Here is a 20,730-nt window from a genome sequence, read left to right as displayed (position 1 = left end):
TGAACCTGATGTATTCGTTAGAGAATCCAGTACTCTAAAATGCTCAGTTATATCTCCATCCCCTTTACATTGCTTTTCCTTTACTGAAAATAATTCTTTCATAAAATGTGTTGTAACCCAAGGAGAATGAAGGAGAAGGCCCTGGTCCTGGAAAGGCTCAATACAGCAGTGTAGGGGAATATCAGGACAAGGATAAAGGAGGGGTTCGATTGGGGAACAGGGGGAGGGAAGAGGTCTAATGGGACTTTTGGGAGGGGGTGATCCAGGCAAGGAGAAAACATTTGAAATTTAAATAAAGGCCAGACAATGATGGAGCACTCCTTTAATCCCAGGACCCGGGAGGCAGAGGCAGGCAGATTTCTGAGTTCTTGGCCAGCCTGGTCTTCAGAGTGCATTCCAGGACAGCCAGGGCTCTACAAAGAAACGCTGTCTTGAAAAAAACAAATCCATAGCCCTACCCCAAAAAGAAATGTAAATAAAGAATACATCTAATTTTAAAAAAAGAAAAGAAAAGAGAGGAAAAAGAAAAAAATTTGCAGGGGGCAGAGAGTAAAATAAAATAAATATAAACTTAGCTATTTATATATGTAGCATGATGTCTGACTGAAACAACATTGTTTGAATAATTTACATATGTTAATTATCAGGTATAAGTATATACTAACAGTAGCCACAAAGCTTCACAATCCTCATTACTTTACTGTATATCAAAATTAGCATATTTAATGATTTTTAGTGTAAATATGAGGCTTAAGAAAACATGTTGCTACCATATTTCAGATAGAATGTGTTTCTATTTAGTTTGCAGTAGGCAACATTTAACTGTGAAACATATCTAGCTCCCTATCTATCATTTCTTTGGGTTTTCATTAATTCATTTGTGTATTCGCTTTACCACCTGATCACATCCTGAAGTTGCTTTCTTTCCATACCTACCCTGTGACCCTTTCCCCCTCATTTCCTGCTCCCATTCTCCCCAGAGAAGAAGAGGCACACATGCCCTACCCCCAGCAGTTTCCACAATGCCCTGGCACACCAATTTACATCAGCTCTAAATACATCCGTGCCCACTGGGGCCAGACAAGGAAGCCCAGCTAGGGGAAAAGTTTCCCATGGAAGGCCATGAAGTTGAATAAGAGAAACCCTGCTGTCTGGTTTTTATGAGACATGCAATAAGCTCAAGATTCGCATCTGCTCCATATGTCCAGGGAGCCTAGGTCTAGACCTTGCATGCTCTTTGATGGTGGGTGGTTCAGTCTCTGATAAACCCCAATGAGTCCAGGAAACTTGGTTCTCTTGATCTCCTTGTGGTAAATTGACACCATCTGACTCCCTCAATCCTCCTTTTGACTTTTCCCCAACTCTCTCTGAAATCTGCCTAATGTTTTGCTGTGCATATCCTTCTGGTGCCACCAGATGCTGGATGAAGATTCTTGTATGACAATTATGCTAGGATTCTGTTCTTAAGCACAACCAAGTATCATCAAGAGTGTCAGAGTTTGGCTTTCTGACATGGGTTAATCCTCATGTTTCTCCAGTCTATAGTTGGCTATTCTTTCAAACTCAGCTCCAGGTTTATACCTGCACATATTGTAGGCAGGGAAAATTTTAGATGGAAGGTTTTGTTGGTGGGTTGGTGTTACCTTCCCCCCACTGGAAATCCTGCCTGACTACAGGAAGTGGCCACTTTCAGTCTCCCTATCCCCAGCTCCTGAGTTTCCAGCCAAGGTCACTCCCATATACTCCCAGGAGCCTGCCCCATCCTGTGTGTCTGTCTTGTACCTGAGATGCCCCCAAATGGATTGTATTTCTCTCTCCCAGCACAGTGGAGCCGGCTCCTCCCAACACACTTGATTTCCATACCTCTCTTTGTGTCCCATACCAGCACCCATACAGTTCCCTCTGATCAACCACTAGTAATATACATTCTATTTACCTTACCTAGTGAGATTCAATCATCTTACCTAGGGCCCTAATCTTACTTAGTTTCTTTGAGTGTTTGGATTGTAGCATGCTTTTCCTGTAGTCTATGGGTAATATCCATGTATTAGTGAGTACATAGCATGCACATTCTTCTGGGTCACAATGACCTCACTAAGAATGGATATTTTTTGAGTTCTATCTATTTGCCTGAAAACTGCATTATAATCCTTATTTTTAATATATGATTAGTATTCCATGACAGAAATGTACATGATTTTCCTTATCCACTCTTCAGTGAGAGACAGGTGGTGTGCTAACAGTTTCTGGTTATTATGAATAAAGGTGCTATGAATGAAGTTGAGCAAGTGTCCTTGTGCTATGGCAGAACAAGTTTTGAGTTTATGGCCAGGAATTGTATAACTGGGCCTTGAAGTAGAATTATTTGTGATAATCACCCAGCTTGATTTCCAAATATGGTGTGCAAATTTACACACTCACCAGAAATGCAAGATTGTCTCCCTTGCTCCAAATCCTCACGTGCATGTGCGGTCATTTCCATTTTTATCCTAGCCATGCTCATGTGTATAGGAAGGAATCTCAGACTCCTTACAATTTGCATTTTCGTAGGAATGTTGGATATTTCCTTAAGTATATCCTGGCAATTAGAGCTTTCCTGTTGAAAATTCTTTGTTGAATTCTGTACTCCATTTTTATTTTAAATGGAGTATTGGGTTTTTGATGTCTAATTTCTTGAGGTATTTACATGGTTTGATATCAACCCTCTGTCGAATGTACAGCTGGTGAAGATATTTTTGCCATTACTTAGGGTACTGTTTTGACCTACTGATGCTGTATTTGCCTTACTGAGGATTTCTACTTTCTTGAGGTCACACTTGAAAAGTATTGGCCTTAGTGCCTGATCTATGGGTGTTCTGTTCAGGAAGTGTCACCTTTTACAATGAGTTCAAGAGCCCTGACATTATTAATGATATTCTCTAAATAGAATCCTAGAATAACTATCTTTTGAGACGTTTCACCCAGCCACCGACAAAAACAGATGCAGAGACCCACAGACAAATATTAGACAAAGTTCAGGGAATCTTGTGGAAGACTAGAGGGAATATTGAAGGAGTCAGAGAGTTCACGGACACCAGAAGAAAACCTACAGGATCAACCAACCTAGTCTCATGAGGGCTCAAGGAGATTGAACCACTGGAGCCCAACACTAGCTAGGCTGCTGCTCAACAACTAAGCTCAATTAATACACCTGAAACTTCACATATTCTCTTCACAGTGTGTTGCAGGGGAAAATCATTGGAGACACACACAACTCAAGCAACCTCAGTTTAATAAATTAGTTCATTTTGTGAAATATTTGTGAAATGGAGGGCTTTTTAAGACTTTTTCATTTTGGTGTATATGCATATGTATTGTGCATAATGTGTAAAAGCCAGGATCCACAGATATCTGAAGAGATGGACTTACCACCTGAAGCTTGAGTTCTAGCTGGAGGCATCTGATGATAAAAGTGCTGAAACCAAACTTTGGCCCTCTTTTCTAGCAAAATGTACTATTAAAACAGGAGTCACCTCCTTTAATACGTGGGGTTTGGCTTCTTTGATTGGTTGTCTGTCTGTAGAGCATGAAAGGAGCTTGCTGTGGGCAAGCACGGAGCAAGTTCAAAGGTTCAAAGCAACAAGGCCTGTGAAGTTCATTAGCAGGCAGGGAGAGGAGGGATGGGAAGGAATAAAAAAGAAGTGTGAGAGACATGTAGGTTGTTCTTATGAATTCTTCTTTAGCACATGCTAACCTAGAGATCCATATGTGAATCACCTTAGCTTATAACATTATCCATGTACCCAGGATTTTGAATCATTACATGTCTGGCATCCATGTGTTCATTTTGACTCTCTCCAGAGGGTATTTGTTGCAGAATGATTAAAGGTAGATACTTTATGCTAGTTACACACCAGGAATGACATCTAAAAAAAGAACCCTGGTTCTGTTTATTGACTTGACATTACAGTTCAGAACAAAAGTTGGCAGGTCCATTACAAAGCATCTCTTAATCTGTCCTGGCAGAAGTCACTCAAAACAGCCAAGTTGTCATCCTGACTCCACAAGTCCTCTGTTCACACAGTCCAACAGATTGTTTCCCATGCCAAGCTCAGCTTCCAGGATCTCAGTTCTTGTACAGTCTTTTGTTTCCAAGCATGTATAAAGTGTCTGAAGTCACAGTCTCTGACCACCATGCATGAGAGATGTGTCCCAGTCCTGCCCGTTATTCACATCAGGAAGTCCTGTATCCATGCTCAGTGCCAGCAAAAACAAAATCTCGCACCTTGGCCATAGACACAGCGCTCACCACATTTAGGACAATTATCTGTAGCAAAGGAGATGTTGTTGGGCTGCCTTATTGCCCTGAGAGTTTCCAGGAGCTGCAGACAAAGTTGGGCAAATCTTACTCTGGAGACATGAGCCAACCTATCATAGCACTCCAGAGGGGCAGGGTATTGTTCCACATTCATCTTGCTCCAGTTGACTGTGTGCTCCAAAAGGTCCTTCAGGATGGGCATGGAGAAGCAATTGTTGTAGAAGTTGATCTTGGTGAGCTGAGAGCAATGTGTGAGGGCAGGTAGGAGGGCAATGAGCTGGGAGTCCTTCACCCTACATCCCTGAAAATCCAGAGTTTCTAGAGTATCTGCCACCTTTTGGAGGAGACATTTCATAGGCATCAGATCCAAATCTGTTAGAACCACACCTCTCATTTCCAGATGTTTTAGCTGAAAGACACTCTGGCAGTGGGAGAAGGAATCCAAGTCTGACTGTGAAAGTTGGTAGTGAGTGACAGAAAGGGAGCTCAGTGGCGTCATCAGGTGCCTAGAGATGAAGGGGACCAGAGGGTTACTTCTGGCAAATGGTGATGGAGAGCATGGGGTGGGCTTTTCAATGTCTTAGAAGGGAACAGGGACCCCAAGCTGAGTGTGAGCAAATGATCAAAGATATTATCTGAGATGCTTCCTTTTGGAATCAGCTTAGTGAAGTCAAACCCACACTAGATCTGCTGGCCATAGTCTCAAGCAGAAAACCATTATACCCTATAAAACCCAGGATACCAAGGAGGAAGTTTCATGCCAGGAGAGTCCTGACAGGATCTAAGGACATGACCTGTGGCCTCAGTCAATGCTGCATTGCACCCTGACCTCTCCACAGTCACTCATGCTATCATGCAGATGCCCACACTCCCTCTTGTCTCATGCACTCAGCCCTACTGAGGGTCAAGCATTTCACTCACGGAGTAGTAGGGGGAGAGGGAAGGCTGTGCCCACAGATCTAAGCAGACAGCTCACCTTCTCACATTGCTGCTGAGTCCCTCAAGATCTAAGTACATTCAACTCTTCCTGTCCCCTTTTTGATGGATTGTTTGCCTATGATTCCAAGAAGAATTTCAAGCCCTCCTCACCATATCTGACCTACTCCTTATATCCCTTTTGTCCTCTGCTTCAGGCATGCTCATTTAAGACTTGGAATCACTACACATTATGTACATATTCTAAGGAGCCCCTAAATGTTTGTTCCCAGTGACTGACAGACAGGCATCCTGGACCACTAATCTTTAAAATGGAAGAGGAAAATTTGCTCTGCTAGCTGACCCAGTCCTCCATCCTTGCTCACCTGAGGACCTGATTCATGTGGTCTTTGAGGAAATGGACACCACTCATGGAGAGATGCTGGAGACAATTGAATTTCGAGAAGACAGATATGAACTCCTGGATAGACTGCTCTTCTCTGTCTCCTGTCCTATTGGCAATCTTGAAGACGTTCTTGTAGAGGGGTGCCAGGAAGAGTTTGCAAAGATTTCTCATCTGCCCAAAGCAGGAAGCAAATTCGGCCAGCTTGTACAAATTCCACTGAGTGTTCAGTTCCAATTCCTCAATATGCTCTGGATGAAATATATTCAAGATCTTGCTGATAAAGTCCATGGGCATAGCCCAGATCTTCATCTTTGCACAACACAAATGTAGGGAGTCCTTTCTCTGCTGGGCCCACTTCAAGAAGGCTGCTTGTGCTTCATCAAGGCGTGGCCTGAGGCACAACTCAGCTACCACCTTCAGCTGCCTCCTCACTGCATATCTGGGAAGGGCCTTCACTACTGGCTTCTCATCCAAGGGCTCTGAAGAACAGCTATCGTCCTCTGTACCAGCCCATATGTTCCAAAAGGCATGGTGCACATTCCTCAGGTCCAGAACCTGAAGTTTTCCCCTGCTGAGGGTGAACACATGTCAAGTATCAGCAGCCGCGATGACCCTCAGTAAGGGTTCACTAAGTGACTCTATAGTGAAATACCCCTCAGCCTGCCAAGCTGTATATTTTTTAAACAACAGTGCAATGTGCACACATGCATGCTGCACAATTTTCTCTGAGCTGCATGTGTGGCCCTGACCACTTTCCTTCCTCTAAGTTACTCATTATTTCTCCCTAGTCCCATTATTAATGGTTTTAGGAATGGCAGGGATAGATAGGCACATTCTACTGTGAGGCTGCTTGGATCAAAGCCCTAATCCACTGATAACTGTCCTTAGTCCAAGCACACAATAGCTATAAGGTTCCTGAATCACTGTCTGGTGATCCCATCAGAAGCCATTCGCAATGACCCCACAATCTCTACTGTGTAGCCCACATGGTCTCTTATATAATACTTGACCTTTGCTCACCTGGGGTGAAACCCTTTAGTCAGTCGCATGTCTATTCCATCTAGCACAGCTTGCAACATTTCCAGTTTAGGCGTCTTCATCAATGCCCCCACAGGGAGACAGGGGAAAGGCCAGGCTGCCAACATTGCCTTTATGAGCTTGGTTTGTCTGCCACTGAAAGCCTCCTTGAACAGTGCTGGGAAGAGTACAGAGGGGAGATCCTCCAGAGAGGATATGGCCAAAGCCTCATCTCTCACCAGAGACTGAATTGCCAGCTTCTTGAGTGTGGCTGCGGTCTGAATACTCATCTTCTAAAGTCTCGAGTCAAAAGACTCCTGCCAAGAAGTCAGAAAGGAATACACGTTCAAGACAAACTTAATACAACTTCCTCAACATTATATCAACCACTAAGCTTCTGAGCTAATGCTCTAACAGTAACAGAGAAATCAATTTGCCTGTTCAACCTAAACTGGTAGTGGAAAGAGAGGCTCCCACAATGATAATGTGGAAGTCTTTATATCAAGCAAATATTCACATAATTGTCAGATCAAAATATTTTATGTAGGACCCTTTCTCAAAAACAAAATAAAATATCTCAAACCTATGCAAACAAAAAGTAACCGAGGAAACAAACATACCAATGTAAATCCATGAGTTATGGATCAAGATTAATTCCCAGAAAACAGAATGACTTGAGTGCATTTCTACAATATTGAATCTCACCTGTGTCTGTGAAGTAGAATATGTCCACAGAGCAAACGTGTGTGTAAAAGAGGCGATGGAAAACCTAAGGCAAGACACATGAGTAAATCACATGTGTCATTTCAGCTATATGATGTGGAAGGATATCAAAGATACCTGGCTTACAGGTCTACAGTGTAATCCAGGGTCTCACAAAAAAATAAAGACCATTACAGTGAAGGGGAAACATGAGGGAGCATTTTCATCAGATTGTCTCATTTGGAGCTTACCTGGAGGCACATGGCCAGCTCTAAGAGAGTTGGAACAACATACAGAATCCTTGTCTCAAGCAGTTATATCAGGCAAAGTAATGGAATATATACACAAGCTATCATGGGTTATTATTGGTGATGAGGCTAAAATTTCATTTGCAATGAAACCCAAGATCCTCAACATGTTCCTCTTAAGGAGTCTGAATTTCTCTATATTAAACTGCATGACCCAAGGAGAAAAAAAAAAGGGTTTACATACCAGTTGAGCAATGCAGATATGTTGCCAAATCCCAGCCGAATCAGGGAGATTTGCAAGATGCAAGCCTCTGACTGTGATATGTGGCTCCATGGAAGCCTTTATATACATCTCTGCTTGCCCCTCCCTATTGTAGCCACACCCTTCAAACCCAAACCGGAATTGGATTTCCTGGTCTAATCTCCACCCTTTAAATTATAGATCAAAGTTGTAATCATTTCACTCATTGAATCAGAAGGACTTGTGATAACAAATTTCCCACTCATCGTCATTCACACACACAAACACACCCAAAAGTTTCTTGGATAAATAAAAAACATTCCATTTGTTAATACACCATACAACACCATGTGGGTACATTTATTCCTTCATTTGCATAAGTTCTATTCAGTTTTCAAGTTGTACCAGTGACCATGTCATGCTCTGAATCCAAGGTTGTTTTAGAGGTCCAATTCTAGGAATGCTTCAGCCTCAGAAACCTTCTTATGGCTAGGATTATTGTTATGAATAACTATTTCTTGTTTGATTTTATTCATGTGACCAGAGTTTGCATCAGGTAAGGGTTTAATCAGTTTTTGATGAGAGACACGACATAATTGGAAGATATTCTTTTTCACTGGATTTGGAACGGATTGCTATGTCAGAGACAGGAATATACATTGAAGCTCAAGGAATGAAGTGGATGCTTGGTCAATAAATTTCAGCATCAACCACTCTAGAGGTGGTGCCGGAGCATAGCTTGACCCCATTACTATACTAGCCAGGGTTCTGCATGTACTCAGATGGTCGGGAGCTACCCCACATACAGGAATTCTCCCTACAACTCTCTTTGCAGCAGACAAGATGGGGCATGCAGCAAGGATGCTGGGACATCCCTGAGAAAGGATGCTCAGTTCATGGTCATGTTCATCGAAATTGTAAGTCGTAGTATTGTGTGATCTCTACAAAGCCTGCTTCCTAAATGGACGAAAGCAAACAGAAAAAGGAGGGTGTGAGGGAGATGGTGCCCTTGGCTCCCAAGGAAGCAGAGAGTAAGTCAACTAGGATCAGCCAAAAAGCCTTCCTCAAGGAGATGTAATCTAGAGTGGGACGTGGGCTGAAGGGTTGCTTTAGAAAGTGTGAGCACCTATCAATCTTCTATTCCTATCATCTATGTGGTGGCTAGAAATGATCTGTGATTACAGTTCCAGGCAATCTGAAACCCCATTCTGACCTCCTAGGGCAACAGGCCTGTGAGGGTTATCCATTCCTATTTGTACACAAGCACCACTACCCATAAAATCAATCATCTTAAAACAGCAGCTCTATCTTGGGTTTTGTGGCACACACCTTTAATCCATCCCCTCAGGAGTCCAAGGTTGACTGGGTCAGTGAGTTCAAGGCTACCCTCATCTAAATAAATAATTCAAAAACCAGTAAAGCCTGTGGAGTGAGGATCTGTCTTATAATAAAACCAGAGCTGAGCAGGGTAGCACAGACCTAAATCTCAAGAGAGGCAGGGGCACCTTTGATGTTGAGGCCAAACTGGACCACAGAGTAGCTTATGGGACATCTAGGGCTCTTAAACAATGAAACCCTGCCCCCAAACCACAAAACAAAGAAACACATAAACAAAGTGTAGTTTACTAGATGGCGCAGGTACAATCCTTAAAACTAGCATTAGGGAGGTAGTAGCAGGTGAAGGACTAAGGTCAAGGTCAGCATGTTGTTCAGACTGAGTTCAGGAAGAAGGAGACATGTTAAACAGACCATCCCTTTCAAAAACCAACCAAATAACCCAACAACCAAACAACCCAAAACCAGACAAGCAATCAAGCAAAGCAAAAATTACCCAAAACACAATTCTAAAAGAAAATCCTCCAGAGAGCTTAAGGTCCAGTGAGATGGCCCAAAGAGCAATAGCACTTGCCGCCCAAGTAAGTGCTGAGTTCAGTAATGGGGCCCTCGGGTGGAAGGAGAGAAACCACTGCAGTTTTGAGTCCTCCCCCATCTACACGCATGCTCTGCTGCTGGTACACCAATACGCAAATGAAGCAAGACAGTTCTCAAGTACAGAACAGCATGAGAGCTGATCCAGGAAGGTGGTGAAAGCTTCAGGAGACTGAAGAAGGATGGCTCCAAACTGACTCTAACCTAGCCGACATAATGTGATTCTGTCTCACCCAACCAAATACCAATAATTGTAGCTCAGTGGTAAATAGGCAGCTCAGTCTCTTGTCCTAGTTTTCATGAATGAAACCCACTGAAGGTTCTTATCCCGTTGGTCAAGAGAAAACAGGTTTCTCCAAAGAGCTAAGGATGTCTCTTGGGAAAAGCAAGGAGAAATCCATACTGGAAAGAAAGAATTTCAGTGTAAATTGGGTCCAAGGTAAAAGAGACATTGAGCTGGATGGCACTGATGCACAGGGAATTATGGAGCCTAGGGGCTACCACTGAGCTTGATAAGTTACTCAGCACTATAGTTCTTAATGGAAGAGTTAAAAGTACCTCTGGTCAAAGATAAAGATAATGACTCATTTTTACTGCGCCTGATAAATTTCTAGCCTTAGACACAATGTAGGCTTTTGCCAAAACACCCAAGGGTGGGAAAGGGGCTTTGTTCAGGTCCAGGCTTTGTACTCGGTGGGAGGGAGTAGATTCCAGATCCTATTATATTCCTGCAAGCTTATTTGGAGAGATTTTCTGTGATTGACCTGTGTCCCTCTGCGGAGCATGTCCTGGGTGTCCTTGAAGAAGTTCGTGCAAAGGGTGGGGCACAGTAGATTCTTATGTTTGGTCTGCATGGTTTCTCCAAAGTGCTAGGAGCCCTGTCCTGGTGACTTTGGCCTTCTGTTGCATGATTGTCAGAGTAGGAGGTTGGGGAGCCTGGCAGGTTTTCTTGTTTTGGTTTGTTTCTTGTTTGTTTGTTTATGTGACTTATGTAAACTTAGCTATTTATATATGTAGCATGATGTCTGACTGAAACAACATTGTTTGAATAATTTACATATGTTAATTTTCAGGTATAAGTATATACTAACAGTAGCCACAAAGCTTCACAATCCTCATTACTTTACTGTATATCAAAATTAGCATATTTAATGATTTTTAGTGTAAATATGAGGCTTAAGAAAACATGTTGCTACCATATTTCAGATAGAATGTGTTTCTATTTAGTTTGCAGTAGGCAACATTTAACTGTGAAACATATCTAGCTCCCTATCTATCATTTCTTTGGGTTTTCATTAATTCATTTGTGTATTCGCTTTACCACCTGATCACATCCTGAAGTTGCTTTCTTTCCATACCTACACTGTGACCCTTTCCCCCTCATTTCCTGCTCCCATTCTCCCCAGAGAAGAAGAGGCACACATGCCCTACCCCCAGCAGTTTCCACGATGCCCTGGCACACCAATTTACATCAGCTCTAAATACATCCGTGCCCACTGGGGCCAGACAAGGAAGCCCAGCTAGGGGAAAAGTTTCCCATGGAAGGCCATGAAGTTGAATAAGAGAAACCCTGCTGTCTGGTTTTTATGAGACATGCAATAAGCCCAAGATTCGCATCTGCTCCATATGTCCAGGGAGCCTAGGTCTAGACCTTGCATGCTCTTTGATGGTGGGTGGTTCAGTCTCTGATAAACCCCAATGAGTCCAGGAAACTTGGTTCTCTTGATCTCCTTGTGGTAAATTGACACCATCTGACTCCCTCAATCCTCCTTTTGACTTTTCCCCAACTCTCTCTGAATTCTGCCTAATGTTTTGCTGTGCATATCCTTCTGGTGCCACCAGATGCTGGATGAAGATTCTTGTATGACAGTTATGCTAGGATTCTGTTCTTAAGCACAACCAAGTATCATCAAGAGTGTCAGACTTTGGCTTTCTGACATGGGTTAATCCTCATGTTTCTCCAGTCTATAGTTGGCTATTCTTTCAAACTCAGCACCAGGTTTATACCTGCACATATTGTAGGCAGGGAAAATTTTAGATGGAAGGTTTTGTTGGTGGGTTGGTGTTACCTTTCCCCCACTGGAAATCCTGCCTGACTACAGGAAGTGGCCACTTTCAGTCTCCCTATCCCCAGCTCCTGAGTTTCCAGCCAAGGTCACTCCCATATACTCCCAGGAGCCTGTCCCATCCTGTGTGTCTGTCTTGTACTTGAGATGCCCCCAAATGGATTGTATTTCTCTCTCCCAGCACAGTGGAGGCGGCTCCTCCCAACACATTTGATTTCCATACCTCTCTGTGTGTCCCATACCAGCACCCATACAGTTCCCTCTGATCAACCACTAGTAATATACATTCTATTTAACTTACCTAGTGAGATTCAATCATCTTACCTAGGGCCCTAATCTTACTTAGTTTCTTTGAGTGTTTGGATTGTAGCATGCTTTTCCTGTAGTCTATGGGTAATATCCATGTATTAGTGAGTACATAGCATGCACATTCTTCTGGGTCACAATGACCTCACTAAGAATGGATATTTTTTGAGTTCTATCTATTTGCCTGAAAACTGCATTATAATCCTTATTTTTAATATATGATTAGTATTCCATGACAGAAATGTACATGATTTTCCTTATCCACTCTTCAGTGAGAGACAGGTGGTGTGCTAACAGTTTCTGGTTATTATGAATAAAGGTGCTATGAATGAAGTTGAGCAAGTGTCCTTGGGCTATGGCAGAACAAGTTTTGAGTTTATGGCCAGGAATTGTATAACTGGGCCTTGAAGTAGAATTATTTGTGATAATCACCCAGCTTGATTTCCAAATATGGTGGGCAAATTTACACACTCACCAGAAATGCAAGATTGTCTCCCTTGCTCCAAATCCTCACGTGCATGTGTGGTAATTTCCATTTTTATCCTAGCCATGCTCATGTGTATAGGAAGGAATCTCAGACTCCTTATAATTTGCAGTTTCGTAGGAATGTTGGCTATTTCCTTAAGTATATCCTGGCAATTAGAGCTTTCCTGTTGAAAATTCTTTGTTGAATTCTGTACTCCATTTTTATTTTAAATGGAGTATTGGGTTTTTGATGTCTAATTTCTTGAGGTATTTACATTGTTTGATATCAACCCTCTGTCGAATGTACAGCTGGTGAAGATATTTTTGCCATTATTTAGGGTACTGTTTTGACCTACTGATGCTGTATTTGCCTTACTGAGGATTTCTACTTTCTTGAGGTCACACTTGAAATGTATTGGTCTTAATGCCTGATCTATGGGTGTTCTGTTCAGGAAGTGTCACCTTTTACAATGAGTTCAAGAGCCCTGACATTATTAATGATATTCTCTAAATAGAATCCTAGAATAACTATCTTTTGAGACATTTCACCCATCCACTGACAAAAACAAATGCAGAGACCCACAGACAAATATTAGACAAAGTTCAGGGAATCTTGTGGAAGACTAGAGGGAATATTGAAGGAGTCAGAGAGTTCACGGACACCAGAAGAAAACCTACAGGATCAACCAACCTAGTCTCATAAGGGCTCAAGGAGATTGAACCACTGGAGCCCAACACTAGCTAGGCTGCTGCTCAACAACTAAGCTCAATTAATACACCTGAAACTTCACATATTCTCTTCACAGTGTGTTGCAGGGGAAAATCATTGGAGACACACACAACTCAAGCAACCTCAGTTTAATAAATTAGTTCATTTTGTGAAATATTTGTGAAATGGAGGGCTTTTTAAGACTTTTTCATTTTGGTGTATATGCATATGTATTGTGCATAATGTGTAAAAGCCAGGATCCACAGATATCTGAAGAGATGGACCTACCACCTGAAGCTTGAGTTCCAGCTGGAGGCATCTGATGATAAAAGTGCTGAAACCAAACTTTGGCCCTCTTTTCTAGCAAAATGTACTATTAAAACAGGAGTCACCTCCTTTAATACGTGGGGTTTGGCTTCTTTGATTGGTTGTCTGTCTGTAGAGCATGAAAGGAGTTTGCTGTGGGCAAGCATGGAGCAAGTTCAAAGGTTCAAAGCAACAAGGCCTGTGAAGTTGAATAGCAGGCAGGGAGAGGAGGGATGGGAAGGAATAAAAAAGAAGTGTGAGAGACATGTAGGTTGTTCTTATGAATTCTTCTTTAGCACATGCTAACCTAGAGATCCATATGTGAATCACCTTAGCTTATAACATTATCCATGTACCCAGGATTTTGAATCATTACATGTCTGGCATCCATGTGTTCATTTTGACTCTCTCCAGAGGGTATTTGTTGCAGAATGATTAAAGGTAGATACTTTATGCTAGTTACACACCAGGAATGACATCTAAAAAAAGAACCCTGGTTCTGTTTATTGACTTGACATTACAGTTCAGAACAAAAGTTGGCAAGTCCATTACAAAGCATCTCTTAATCTGTCCTGGCAGAAGTCACTCAAAACAGCCAAGTTGTCATCCTGACTCCACAAGTCCTCTGTTCACACAGTCCAACAGATTGTTTCCCATGCCAAGCTCAGCTTCCAGGATCTCAGTTCTTGTACAGTCTTTTGTTTCCAAGCATGTATAAAGTGTCTGAAGTCACAGTCTCTGACCACCATGCATGAGAGATGTGTCCCAGTCCTGCCCGTTATTCACATCAGGAAGTCCTGTATCCATGCTCAGTGCCAGCAAAAACAAAATCTCGCACCTTGGCCATAGACACAGCGCTCACCACATTTAGGACAATTATCTGTAGCAAAGGAGATGTTGTTGGGCTGCCTTATTGCCCTGAGAGTTTCCAGGAGCTGCAGACAAAGTTGGGCAAATCTTACTCTGGAGACATGAGCCAACCTATCATAGCACTCCAGAGGGGCAGGGTATTGTTCCACATTCATCTTGCTCCAGTTGACTGTGTGCTCCAAAAGGTCCTTCAGGATGGGCATGGAGAAGCAATTGTTGTAGAAGTTGATCTTGGTGAGCTGAGAGCAATGTGTGAGGGCAGGTAGGAGGGCAATGAGCTGGGAGTCCTTCACCCTACATCCCTGAAAATCCAGAGTTTCTAGAGTATCTGCCACCTTTTGGAGGAGACATTTCATAGGCATCAGATCCAAATCTGTTAGAACCACACCTCTCATTTCCAGATGTTTTAGCTGAAAGACACTCTGGCAGTGGGAGAAGGAATCCAAGTCTGACTGTGAAAGTTGGTAGTGAGTGACAGAAAGGGAGCTCAGTGGCGTCATCAGGTGCCTAGAGATGAAGGGGACCAGAGGGTTACTTCTGGCAAATGGTGATGGAGAGCATGGGGTGGGCTTTTCAATGTCTTAGAAGGGAACAGGGACCCCAAGCTGAGTGTGAGCAAATGATCAAAGATATTATCTGAGATGCTTCCTTTTGGAATCAGCTTAGTGAAGTCAAACCCACACTAGATCTGCTGGCCATAGTCTCAAGCAGAAAACCATTATACCCTATAAAACCCAGGATACCAAGGAGGAAGTTTCATGCCAGGAGAGTCCTGACAGGATCTAAGGACATGACCTGTGGCCTCAGTCAATGCTGCATTGCACCCTGACCTCTCCACAGTCACTCATGCTATCATGCAGATGCCCACACTCCCTCTTGTCTCATGCACTCAGCCCTACTGAGGGTCAAGCATTTCACTCACGGAGTAGTAGGGGGAGAGGGAAGGCTGTGCCCACAGATCTAAGCAGACAGCTCACCTTCTCACATTGCTGCTGAGTCCCTCAAGATCTAAGTACATTCAACTCTTCCTGTCCCCTTTTTGATGGATTGTTTGCCTATGATTCCAAGAAGAATTTCAAGCCCTCCTCACCATATCTGACCTACTCCTTATATCCCTTTTGTCCTCTGCTTCAGGCATGCTCATTTAAGACTTGGAATCACTACACATTATGTACATATTCTAAGGAGCCCCTAAATGTTTGTTCCCAGTGACTGACAGACAGGCATCCTGGACCACTAATCTTTAAAATGGAAGAGGAAAATTTGCTCTGCTAGCTGACCCAGTCCTCCATCCTTGCTCACCTGAGGACCTGATTCATGTGGTCTTTGAGGAAATGGACACCACTCATGGAGAGATGCTGGAGACAATTGAATTTCGAGAAGACAGATATGAACTCCTGGATAGACTGCTCTTCTCTGTCTCCTGTCCTATTGGCAATCTTGAAGACGTTCTTGTAGAGGGGTGCCAGGAAGAGTTTGCAAAGATTTCTCATCTGCCCAAAGCAGGAAGCAAATTCGGCCAGCTTGTACAAATTCCACTGAGTGTTCAGTTCCAATTCCTCAATATGCTCTGGATGAAATATATTCAAGATCTTGCTGATAAAGTCCATGGGCATAGCCCAGATCTTCATCTTTGCACAACACAAATGTAGGGAGTCCTTTCTCTGCTGGGCCCACTTCAAGAAGGCTGCTTGTGCTTCATCAAGGCGTGGCCTGAGGCACAACTCAGCTACCACCTTCAGCTGCCTCCTCACTGCATATCTGGGAAGGGCCTTCACTACTGGCTTCTCATCCAAGGGCTCTGAAGAACAGCTATCGTCCTCTGTACCAGCCCATATGTTCCAAAAGGCATGGTGCACATTCCTCAGGTCCAGAACCTGAAGTTTTCCCCTGCTGAGGGTGAACACATGTCAAGTATCAGCAGCCGCGATGACCCTCAGTAAGGGTTCACTAAGTGACTCTATAGTGAAATACCCCTCAGCCTGCCAAGCTGTATATTTTTTAAACAACAGTGCAATGTGCACACATGCATGCTGCACAATTTTCTCTGAGCTGCATGTGTGGCCCTGACCACTTTCCTTCCTCTAAGTTACTCATTATTTCTCCCTAGTCCCATTATTAATGGTTTTAGGAATGGCAGGGATAGATAGGCACATTCTACTGTGAGGCTGCTTGGATCAAAGCCCTAATCCACTGATAACTGTCCTTAGTCCAAGCACACAATAGCTATAAGGTTCCTGAATCACTGTCTGGTGATCCCATCAGAAGCCATTCGCAATGACCCCACAATCTCTACGGTGTAGCCCACATGGTCTCTTATATAATACTTGACCTTTGCTCACCTGGGGTGAAACCCTTTAGTCAGTCGCATGTCTATTCCATCTAGCACAGCTTGCAACATTTCCAGTTTAGGCGTCTTCATCAATGCCCCCACAGGGAGACAGGGGAAAGGCCAGGCTGCCAACATTGCCTTTATGAGCTTGGTTTGTCTGCCACTGAAAGCCTCCTTGAACAGTGCTGGGAAGAGTACAGAGGGGAGATCCTCCAGAGAGGATATGGCCAAAGCCTCATCTCTCACCAGAGACTGAATTGCCAGCTTCTTGAGTGTGGCTGCGGTCTGAATACTCATCTTCTAAAGTCTCGAGTCAAAAGACTCCTGCCAAGAAGTCAGAAAGGAATACACGTTCAAGACAAACTTAATACAACTTCCTCAACATTATATCAACCACTAAGCTTCTGAGCTAATGCTCTAACAGTAACAGAGAAATCAATTTGCCTGTTCAACCTAAACTGGTAGTGGAAAGAGAGGCTCCCACAATGATAATGTGGAAGTCTTTATATCAAGCAAATATTCACATAATTGTCAGATCAAAATATTTTATGTAGGACCCTTTCTCAAAAACAAAATAAAATATCTCAAACCTATGCAAACAAAAAGTAACCGAGGAAACAAACATACCAATGTAAATCCATGAGTTATGGATCAAGATTAATTCCCAGAAAACAGAATGACTTGAGTGCATTTCTACAATATTGAATCTCACCTGTGTCTGTGAAGTAGAATATGTCCACAGAGCAAACGTGTGTGTAAAAGAGGCGATGGAAAACCTAAGGCAAGACACATGAGTAAATCACATGTGTCATTTCAGCTATATGATGTGGAAGGATATCAAAGATACCTGGCTTACAGGTCTACAGTGTAATCCAGGGTCTCACAAAAAAATAAAGACCATTACAGTGAAGGGGAAACATGAGGGAGCATTTTCATCAGATTGTCTCATTTGGAGCTTACCTGGAGGCACATGGCCAGCTCTAAGAGAGTTGGAACAACATACAGAATCCTTGTCTCAAGCAGTTATATCAGGCAAAGTAATGGAATATATACACAAGCTATCATGGGTTATTATTGGTGATGAGGCTAAAATTTCATTTGCAATGAAACCCAAGATCCTCAACATGTTCCTCTTAAGGAGTCTGAATTTCTCTATATTAAACTGCATGACCCAAGGAGAAAAAAAAAAGGGTTTACATACCAGTTGAGCAATGCAGATATGTTGCCAAATCCCAGCCGAATCAGGGAGATTTGCAAGATGCAAGCCTCTGACTGTGATATGTGGCTCCATGGAAGCCTTTATATACATCTCTGCTTGCCCCTCCCTATTGTAGCCACACCCTTCAAACCCAAACCGGAATTGGATTTCCTGGTCTAATCTCCACCCTTTAAATTATAGATCAAAGTTGTAATCATTTCACTCATTGAATCAGAAGGACTTGTGATAACAAATTTCCCACTCATCGTCATTCACACACACAAACACACCCAAAAGTTTCTTGGATAAATAAAAAACATTCCATTTGTTAATACACCATACAACACCATGTGGGTACATTTATTCCTTCATTTGCATAAGTTCTATTCAGTTTTCAAGTTGTACCAGTGACCATGTCATGCTCTGAATCCAAGGTTGTTTTAGAGGTCCAATTCTAGGAATGCTTCAGCCTCAGAAACCTTCTTATGGCTAGGATTATTGTTATGAATAACTATTTCTTGTTTGATTTTATTCATGTGACCAGAGTTTGCATCAGGTAAGGGTTTAATCAGTTTTTGATGAGAGACACGACATAATTGGAAGATATTCTTTTTCACTGGATTTGGAACGGATTGCTATGTCAGAGACAGGAATATACATTGAAGCTCAAGGAATGAAGTGGATGCTTGGTCAATAAATTTCAGCATCAACCACTCTAGAGGTGGTGCCGGAGCATAGCTTGACCCCATTACTATACTAGCCAGGGTTCTGCATGTACTCAGATGGTCGGGAGCTACCCCACATACAGGAATTCTCCCTACAACTCTCTTTGCAGCAGACAAGATGGGGCATGCAGCAAGGATGCTGGGACATCCCTGAGAAAGGATGCTCAGTTCATGGTCATGTTCATCGAAATTGTAAGTCGTAGTATTGTGTGATCTCTACAAAGCCTGCTTCCTAAATGGACGAAAGCAAACAGAAAAAGGAGGGTGTGAGGGAGATGGTGCCCTTGGCTCCCAAGGAAGCAGAGAGTAAGTCAACTAGGATCAGCCAAAAAGCCTTCCTCAAGGAGATGTAATCTAGAGTGGGACGTGGGCTGAAGGGTTGCTTTAGAAAGTGTGAGCACCTATCAATCTTCTATTCCTATCATCTATGTGGTGGCTAGAAATGATCTGTGATTACAGTTCCAGGCAATCTGAAACCCCATTCTGACCTCCTAGGGCAACAGGCCTGTGAGGGTTATCCATTCCTATTTGTACACAAGCACCACTACCCATAAAATCAATCATCTTAAAACAGCAGCTCTATCTTGGGTTTTGTGGCACACACCTTTAATCCATCCCCTCAGGAGTCCAAGGTTGACTGGGTCAGTGAGTTCAAGGCTACCCTCATCTAAATAAATAATTCAAAAACCAGTAAAGCCTGTGGAGTGAGGATCTGTCTTATAATAAAACCAGAGCTGAGCAGGGTAGCACAGACCTAAATCTCAAGAGAGGCAGGGGCACCTTTGATGTTGAGGCCAAACTGGACCACAGAGTAGCTTATGGGACATCTAGGGCTCTTAAACAATGAAACCCTGCCCCCAAACCACAAAACAAAGAAACACATAAACAAAGTGTAGTTTACTAGATGGCGCAGGTACAATCCTTAAAACTAGCATTAGGGAGGTAGTAGCAGGTGAAGGACTAAGGTCAAGGTCAGCATGTTGTTCAGACTGAGTTCAGGAAGAAGGAGACATGTTAAACAGACCATCCCTTTCAAAAACCAACCAAATAACCCAACAACCAAACAACCCAAAACCAGACAAGCAATCAAGCAAAGCAAAAATTACCCAAAACACAATTCTAAAAGAAAATCCTCCAGAGAGCTTAAGGTCCAGTGAGATGGCCCAAAGAGCAATAGCACTTGCCGCCCAAGTAAGTGCTGAGTTCAGTAATGGGGCCCTCGGGTGGAAGGAGAGAAACCACTGCAGTTTTGAGTCCTCCCCCATCTACACGCATGCTCTGCTGCTGGTACACCAATACGCAAATGAAGCAAGACAGTTCTCAAGTACAGAACAGCATGAGAGCTGATCCAGGAAGGTGGTGAAAGCTTCAGGAGACTGAAGAAGGATGGCTCCAAACTGACTCTAACCTAGCCGACATAATGTGATTCTGTCTCACCCAACCAAATACCAATAATTGTAGCTCAGTGGTAAATAGGCAGCTCAGTCTCTTGTCCTAGTTTTCATGAATGAAACCCACTGAAGGTTCTTATCCCGTTGGTCAAGAGAAAACAGGTTTCTCCAAAGAGCTAAGGATGTCTCTTGGGAAAAGCAAGGAGAAATCCATACTGGAAAGAAAGAATTTCAGTGTAAATTGGGTCCAAGGTAAAAGAGACATTGAGCTGGATGGCACTGATGCACAGGGAATTATGGAGCCTAGGGGCTACCACTGAGCTTGATAAGTTACTCAGCACTATAGTTCTTAATGGAAGAGTTAAAAGTACCTCTGGTCAAAGATAAAGATAATGACTCATTTTTACTGCGCCTGATAAATTTCTAGCCTTAGACACAATGTAGGCTTTTGCCAAAACACCCAAGGGTGGGAAAGGGGCTTTGTTCAGGTCCAGGCTTTGTACTCGGTGGGAGGGAATAGATTCCAGATCCTATTATATTCCTGCAAGCTTATTTGGAGAGATTTTCTGTGATTGACCTGTGTCCCTCTGCGGAGCATGTCCTGGGT

General features: G+C 43.0%; 2 protein-coding genes across 2 annotated transcripts; both read right to left on the bottom strand.

The window, feature by feature from the left end:
* Window positions 1-4,235: 4,235 nt before the first annotated feature.
* On the bottom strand, window positions 4,236-6,925 carry LOC127696290 (PRAME family member 8-like). The gene is made up of 3 exons (XM_052198859.1): window positions 6,639-6,925; window positions 5,599-6,189; window positions 4,236-4,803 (listed from the first exon to the last, which is right to left on the bottom strand). Exons 1-3 carry the CDS (start codon window positions 6,923-6,925, stop codon window positions 4,236-4,238), a joined length of 1,446 nt encoding a protein of 481 aa, XP_052054819.1.
* A 7,491-nt stretch (window positions 6,926-14,416) lies between these two features.
* Window positions 14,417-17,106, bottom strand: LOC127696289 (PRAME family member 8-like). Its single transcript, XM_052198858.1, has 3 exons — window positions 16,820-17,106; window positions 15,780-16,370; window positions 14,417-14,984 (listed from the first exon to the last, which is right to left on the bottom strand). Exons 1-3 carry the CDS (start codon window positions 17,104-17,106, stop codon window positions 14,417-14,419), a joined length of 1,446 nt encoding a protein of 481 aa, XP_052054818.1.
* Window positions 17,107-20,730: the final 3,624 nt, after the last annotated feature.

The sequence above is a fragment of the Apodemus sylvaticus genome, chromosome 11 (assembly GCF_947179515.1).
Source record: "Apodemus sylvaticus chromosome 11, mApoSyl1.1, whole genome shotgun sequence".
NCBI classification, from domain to species: Eukaryota; Metazoa; Chordata; class Mammalia; order Rodentia; family Muridae; genus Apodemus; species Apodemus sylvaticus.
Note: the sequence above shows the minus strand (reverse complement) of the source record. Positions and strands in the feature narration are given on the sequence as shown.

What these genes read in the sequence shown, in the direction of transcription:
- LOC127696290 (XM_052198859.1), bottom strand. Translation starts at nt 6,925, where the DNA reads ATGAGTATTCAGACCGCAGCCACACTCAAGAAGCTGGCAATTCAGTCT. An exon ending in ACTAAAGGGTTTCACCCCAG is followed by an intron (nt 6,190 to 6,638) that starts GTGAGCAAAGGT and finishes GTTCACCCTCAG; the next exon opens with CAGGGGAAAACTTCAGGTTC. An exon ending in CACATGAATCAGGTCCTCAG is followed by an intron (nt 4,804 to 5,598) that starts GTGAGCAAGGAT and finishes CTTCATCTCTAG; the next exon opens with GCACCTGATGACGCCACTGA.
- LOC127696289 (XM_052198858.1), bottom strand. Translation starts at nt 17,106, where the DNA reads ATGAGTATTCAGACCGCAGCCACACTCAAGAAGCTGGCAATTCAGTCT. An exon ending in ACTAAAGGGTTTCACCCCAG is followed by an intron (nt 16,371 to 16,819) that starts GTGAGCAAAGGT and finishes GTTCACCCTCAG; the next exon opens with CAGGGGAAAACTTCAGGTTC. An exon ending in CACATGAATCAGGTCCTCAG is followed by an intron (nt 14,985 to 15,779) that starts GTGAGCAAGGAT and finishes CTTCATCTCTAG; the next exon opens with GCACCTGATGACGCCACTGA.